Source organism: Punica granatum, chromosome 2, assembly GCF_007655135.1.
Source record: "Punica granatum isolate Tunisia-2019 chromosome 2, ASM765513v2, whole genome shotgun sequence".
Taxonomy (NCBI): domain Eukaryota; kingdom Viridiplantae; phylum Streptophyta; class Magnoliopsida; order Myrtales; family Lythraceae; genus Punica; species Punica granatum.
In genome coordinates, this window is record NC_045128.1 from 33,431,262 (window position 1) to 33,438,131 (window position 6,870).

Here is a 6,870-nt window from a genome sequence, read left to right on the forward strand (position 1 = left end):
CGGCGCGTGCTTGGCTTGTTTGTTTTGCTCAATCCTCCCCCCAACCAACCACTAATATACAATACAATACTTCAAAAAAAAAATACCAAAAAAAACTAAAAAAGTTATGCAAAACACGCCAAATTTAAGGAATGCTGATTTCACCATATCTATGCTAAATTTTATGTGCATTATATATTTATTTTCTTTCAATTGTATATATTTAAAAATATAATTTATATAATCCGTCACATTTCTAATTCAACTTAAAAATAATTATTTTTTTCTCAATATAATTTCACTATAAAAATTCATTCCAATTCTTCCTATTCCATTTTTTATGTACAAACCGAGGCTACGACTTTCGAGAATATATGTGAAGACGAAGGTAATTGTGAGATAGCTTGAATAGGACAGAGTTGATCTACACTTTTTTTTATTTATTTGTTTATAAGCTAGTCTAAACTTAAAATAGTGTGAACGTGATCGATCGAAGAGTAAAGTACGGGGTCGTCCAACCCTAAGGAACTGAAATCCACTCGATTGCGTACAGGTGGCAGTTGGAAGTGGTTGATTGTGAGGGAATTACTATTGTGTTAACAAGGGCAAGCTATAAATAAAAATTCAATTTTATATAAGATTATGTGTTTTTAGTTATTGAAAATCAGAATTTGTAATTAATAAGAATTTATTATTAGATGTATGACTACTAAATAAGAAAAAAAATTATACTAAAGAAGGTAAAAGTGTAATTTAATGATATATTTTTCAGCTATAAAGGAGACCCATAATGTTAGTACAATGAAATAGATTTCTTAACAATTAATAAACGGATAAGGATAGTCCCGCATCGAGTATCGAATCTGCAATCTCTTGATTACCAAGCGAGGGCATACGCCAATGCACTATACTCTCTTTAATTAATTTAATGACATGTTAGTAATTCATACAGTTATTGAAATTGAAATGTGCCAAAAATACAAAATATGGTGATAGATGCAGTTAATAAATCATACAAAATATTATATACAGAGATTACATCTTCGCTTAATGCATTAAAATTCTAAAATTAAAAGTCTGAAAAACTAAAATTTCAAAAAATCTTACAAATTTCACAAAATCTTATTCCAAAAATATTACAAATATTCTAAAAGTTATCTTGTGAATAACCAAATTTCATCAAAAATATTTATTTAAAATTAAATATTTTAAAAATTGTAATTATAAAGTTATAAAAATTTAAAACTTAAAAATTTTAGATTAATTTTTTTTTATAAAAACTTAAAGATAGAGAAAATTTCATCTATTAGTCTGAGCCTACAAACTGTTTGATTTGGATGATAAATCAAAATCTTTTGTAGATTATATTAATTCAAAAAATTGATGACAAATTATTATTAATAATTTTTATCAGATGGCGAGCAAAGAGATTGTTGGTGGCAGCGGCAAAGAGATTATTACGGACATCTGATAAAAATTACTATTTTGTGTGATCTTTCAATGAGACATAACATAAGAATGTTGATGGCCTAGAATAGATTGCTTGCAGGACATTTTAAATGACCATATTGTGTAATAATCTTGTAATATATCTTTACAGACATCTGATAAAAATTGGAATGTTATGGAACTTGCCCTCGAGTCGAGATTACCGATATTGGAATAGTGACTTGCTGGGGTTCGTGACCAGATTCTCCAGAAAAAGGCAAAGCAGAACGCCTTCGTTCCCCTACTAAAGTTGAGATGCTTAAATGATTAGCATAAATCTTGACAAGAGAAACAACCAGTCGACTGGCTTATAATACTGACTGTGCAGTCTACAAAATGAATGGACCCGACCTCCTTTGCTAGCTGAACGCGAGAGAAACTCTCACTTTCTCGCCTTCTGCTCCAAGCAACTATCGGTTCAATTGCCAGGTTTGGTTGTCTACCTAATCCTCTGTTAGGCATTCAAATTAAGTTCTTTGAAGCTGCAAGTAGCAGTGAAGGATCCTATCCCCAAGGCAATGCGAGTGCCAGCATCTCTGGTGCCTGATGGTGCCAATACGGCTCCAAATCCCAAGCCAATGCCACTAGATCAGATTGGAAAAGATGTTAGTGCAACTGAACCATTTTTGGAGAAGAGTGCTACTGATGTTGCTCCGTCAAGGCTGGGGAATTGTAAGGCTCAACATTGTGGCCCTCTGATCGTCCTAACTGGACGCAGCCCGTTGGAAAAGAACCGCTCCAACTAAACGCGTCAGATATCTCCTTATTATGGTCAAATATCTTCCTGATGACATCCCTTGTCAAAACTGAATATCTTGCATAACACTCAATTTTCATGCATCGAAGTTATATATTGTGTATTACATGTTTTGCCGGTGTTTTATTTAGTATTGCGGTTTTAATTAAGTGTAATTATGTTATTGTATGGGAAGAGAAATGTCTTGTTTCTTTCATGTCGGTAGCCTAGCAGCACCAGTCCATTTTATCTTGGTGTTAGGTCCTTAAGCAGCATCGGTCAATCTTTGCACGAGTTCTTTTGTATTGCTCTTTACTTGGGTAACCTTTGGCAATATCACATCTTCCGTTATCCTTTTGTTTGCTGCGAAGGTGTTACCCAGCTGTAATTCTCCCTTTTATGTTATCTTTAAAAATAAAATAACGAAGTTGTGTTCTGGGGATGTTTTCTAATCTGACTATTCTTATAGTGGGATGACTAGCCTGAGGCAAAAGGATCGACCACAACATCATACTTCTAAAGGAATAGTCGTTTCCCCATTAAGGAAGGTTGAACACAAAAATGTTTCTAAACGTTGGCCAAGGAAGATGTGGAGCTTGAAGGAAGAAGATACTCTGAAGGCTGGTGTGGACAGGTAAATGTAACTTAATGTTGCAGATCTAGGAGAAAATTATCTTGCTTGCAGGGCGATCATCCTCCCTGTTGTATGTATATTTTCCATTTTCATAACATAGGTTTGGTCAGGAAATTTGAAGCTTACCCTCAACAGTTACCGTTGTATTTTCGAAGAAAGAAAATATGATGCATGTGGAAAGGGCCGTTATTCGTACTTCTCTGTTGGTTTGAACTGTACTATATTATGATGGCTAGCTTGTGTTCTGTTTGATCTGAAATACAAAGTGGAGGAGTATGATGCAGTAATTACTTGAGAAGCTGGTATCTTTGGTTTATCTTCGGTTAATGAAGCACCTCGGAGGTTTGACTAAGGGAAGCCCAATCAAACCTCTGAAGAAAGCATCCAGAGAAAGTGCACTCATCAGGAGCTCTCTTGACCACTCAATGTCCAAGGCACTAACAAATTCATGGTGTGGCCGGTCACAGCCCATGGTCGAGGCTCTTTCTGCAACTGAAAAATATACAAAAGCCGAGAAAGAGAGGATTGCCCAAGCCTTGGCTATTGGGCACTGCTTCTTTGTTTTGTAGTTATTCCTCATCTGTTGTTTTAAGTAACCGGAAATTGCTTTTTGTACAAAGTTCTTGGCTTAACTGATTACAGAAGATGACAACTGTAGCGACGTGACAACTGATCAACAGAAATACAAATAACATACAGCTTTTTTGTTGATGAAACATGAAAGAAGCCCTCACTTGCTCACTTATACATAAGATCCTAAACATTACATCACGACGATTAGCCCACAGTGCAATTGCCGGAGTCTTCATAGATGAACCGTCTCTTCACTTTGGACTTCATTTTATTGCTGAATATCAGACATGAGATGTCAATAGTGAGTACCTTTCGGGAGATTGAAAATATCATAAGCTCTTAGTGCATCCATGTAAAGAAGAAAACATGTCTATGGTTACAATTATCTTCATGCCCGAAGGCCCCTAGGATCAGTTGAGACTTTGAGATAATGGACAAAGCAAGCTTTTAAAATGATGAAATTCCAATCCCAATGCACATTACCCAGACCTACATCATGAATAATTGACCATGGATACTTTCATTACATGGTCAGGCATTCGCAATAACTCGTAAACTAAATATCAGTGCAAGTCTTAAACTAAACATGGAACGCAAAAATAGCTTGGTTTTAGACCACTGGGGCTTCAATGTGATTTTTACCGAACTAAGAAGATTTCAAACTTTAAATAGGAAGGACTTCAAACTTTATAGTTGAGATAAACTAAGAAGCCATAAGTGTGACATTTTAAAGGTTTGTTGCAGCAAAGAAAGCCCCCAATGAGAAAAGTTCATAACCAGAAAACGAAAAGGGATTAAAAAAAAAAAAACTTGGAGGTACCTTTGAAATAGCTATCGTTGCAAGTGCTTCTCATTGCTGGATATTGTCAGTTCTCACCTGCAACTTGCCCCAAAGGGCCGGTATAAGATCAGAACTGCTAAGGATTTGGGAATGGGGAGGAGGGAGTGATGGAGAGGCAAGGACTCACCTGATTTGGGTTCATTTTGCATTTTCGGGTAAGTTTTTGCAGCTTAATCTCTACCCTCACAAGCAATTGGGTGATAATTTTGTCCGACCAAAGAAAGAAGGACTGCCTCCAAGAATGCTTGAAGTATAATGAGCAACAAACTCCCAAGAATCCCGTGGCAAAGCCCTGTGCGATGCCTGCATATAACCAACGGTCATAGGACTCGTCTTTACCTGCCGAATCATCACCGTGTTGATTGTGAATATCTTCAGATTGACCATGATCTCCCGAGCAATTCTTTGAAAGTGGAGGCCCGTAGAGTGCATCATTCCTGATATATGATTCATTTGTAAATGTACTTAGATGGGCAATCGAGGGAATGGGACCGGATAATTGATTAAATGACAAGTTCAGATAACCCAGGGAGTCTAATTCGGATAAGCTCCGGGGTATGGGGCCTGAGAGTTGGTTAATGGACAAATCAAAAGACTCCAGCCTCTTCATATCGGCAATCTCTGGAGGGATTCCTCCCTCGAGATCATTTTGTGATAGGTTCAGATTTTCAAGGTTGCAGAGTCGTGTCAAACCAGTTGGAATATCTCCATTTAATTTGTTATTTGAAAGGTCAATGGAGAAAAGATACCGGAGTGCACTGGTGTATACTTGGGTTATGCTCTTCATTTGGACCTCAACTCCAAACCAATAAGAGTTGTTTGTCTGAACAGGGTACTTTGGGTCGGACATGGTGGTTAAGTTGTCAAAGCAAAGGGGGATGCTTCCAGAGAGGTTGTTGTGCGCGAGGTTTAAAACTCGAAGGTATCCGAGTTTGCATATGCTCACAGGAATCTCCCCATAGAAGGAATTAAACTGAAGATTCAACACCTTGAGCTCAACCATGCGACCAATCCAGGAGGGGATTCGACCAGCCAATTTATTTCGACTCAGATCAAGCACATCAAGATAAGTCATAGTGCTTACGCATTTGGGGATACTCCCACTGAATGCATTGTCGTGTAGCCCCAAAAAGGACAGCTCTTTTATAGAGCATAAGGATATTGAAACTAGGCCACTGAACTGGTTGTTCCCCAAGTTTATTTCTTGCAGTTGGCTTAACCTTTTCCAACCCTCTGGGAGTGTCCCAGACAATTTGTTATTTGAGAGGTCAAAGCCTTGTAAGGACTTCATATTGCACAAAGAAATTTCTCCGCTCAAGTCATTTGACAAATGTCCAACCAAGTCAAGCTCGTGAGATTAGCCAAGTGAAGTTCGGTCACCACTCCTTTCAAGAGATTGTTGGACAAGACTGGACAAGCTAGATTAAACAGCTGCCCGATACTTTCTGGAATGCCACCCATCAATTTGTTGTACTGGAGATGCAAGTACTTCAAAGAGGATACCTGAGGTAGAGACACTGGATTTAGCCCCTCGATTGAATATATATTAATTATAATGTTAATATCGACGTGATTATATATTGATTTTACCTTAACTAAAAAATTTAAGTTTATAAAATATTTTGCAGACAATAAAATCTTCTCAAAAAGTTTCAAAAATATTTTTCTTAATCAATATATTTTAAAAAATATTTTCATTCAAATTTATTAATTCAAAGATTAAAAACTGTGTTAAATATCGTCCACACAACCATATATTATCAAGAGAAATATGAATATTAATATAATTTTATTATGTGTAAACATATATTAATATTTTTTTAATGGGTAAATTGCACTGGTGGTCCAAAATATTTTACAAATGTTTTATTATAGTCCAAAATGTTTTTTTCTCTACATGATGGTACAAAATGTTTCAAAGTTGTTTCATGATGGTACAAAGCACAAACCGTCAACTTGAGCTTGACGCCGTCAAGTCGACGCTGATGTGGTTACTACATGTCACCTCCTTGCTGACGTGGCCGAAAAATTTTAAATAATTCTAAAAATTTTAAAATTTTAAAATTATTGAAAATTTTAAAATCTTTTAAAAATAATTTTAAACTTTTAATTTAAAATAATTTTTATTATTTTAATATTAAAAATATTTTTAATATTAAATTTAAAATAATTTTAATATTAAAATTTAAATTTTTTATAAAAGTATTTAAAATTATTTTTAAAAATAAAAAATTATTTTAAGAATTTAAATTTTTTAAAAACAATTTTAAAATTTTCAAAATTTTAAAATATTTTTTTTATATTTTTTCTAATTTTTTTTTTTTCTTGTATTTTTTATTTTAAAATTTTTAAAATTTTTAAAAATAATTTTAAAATTTTCAAAATTTAAATTATTTTTTTCAAGATTTTTACTCTTTTTTTTGTTTTTTTAATTATTTTTTGTATTTTTTTGAACTTTTTAAAATTTTATTTTCTCTTAAATGACGTGGCGCACTATGATTGGTTCTACGTAACAAAAGTGACACATAAGACGCGCCACGTCAGCAAAATATTAACGGCGTTATGGCCAATTAACGGTTTGTACCATCTTGAAACAATTTTGAAACATTTTGTAAAATC

General features: G+C 34.5%; 1 protein-coding gene across 1 annotated transcript; it reads right to left on the reverse strand.

Annotated features, from left to right (window-relative positions):
- Positions 1-3,239: 3,239 nt before the first annotated feature.
- Positions 3,240-5,326, reverse strand: LOC116193891 (receptor-like protein EIX2). Its single transcript, XM_031522634.1, has 2 exons — positions 4,379-5,326; positions 3,240-3,329 (listed from the first exon to the last, which is right to left on the reverse strand). The coding sequence occupies exons 1-2, from the start codon at positions 5,324-5,326 to the stop codon at positions 3,240-3,242; spliced, it is 1,038 nt and encodes a 345-aa protein (XP_031378494.1).
- Positions 5,327-6,870: the final 1,544 nt, after the last annotated feature.

What these genes read in the sequence shown, in the direction of transcription:
- LOC116193891 (XM_031522634.1), bottom strand. Translation starts at nt 5,326, where the DNA reads ATGACTTATCTTGATGTGCTTGATCTGAGTCGAAATAAATTGGCTGGT. An exon ending in GCAAAATGAACCCAAATCAG is followed by an intron (nt 3,330 to 4,378) that starts GTGAGTCCTTGC and finishes TATATTTTTCAG; the next exon opens with TTGCAGAAAGAGCCTCGACC.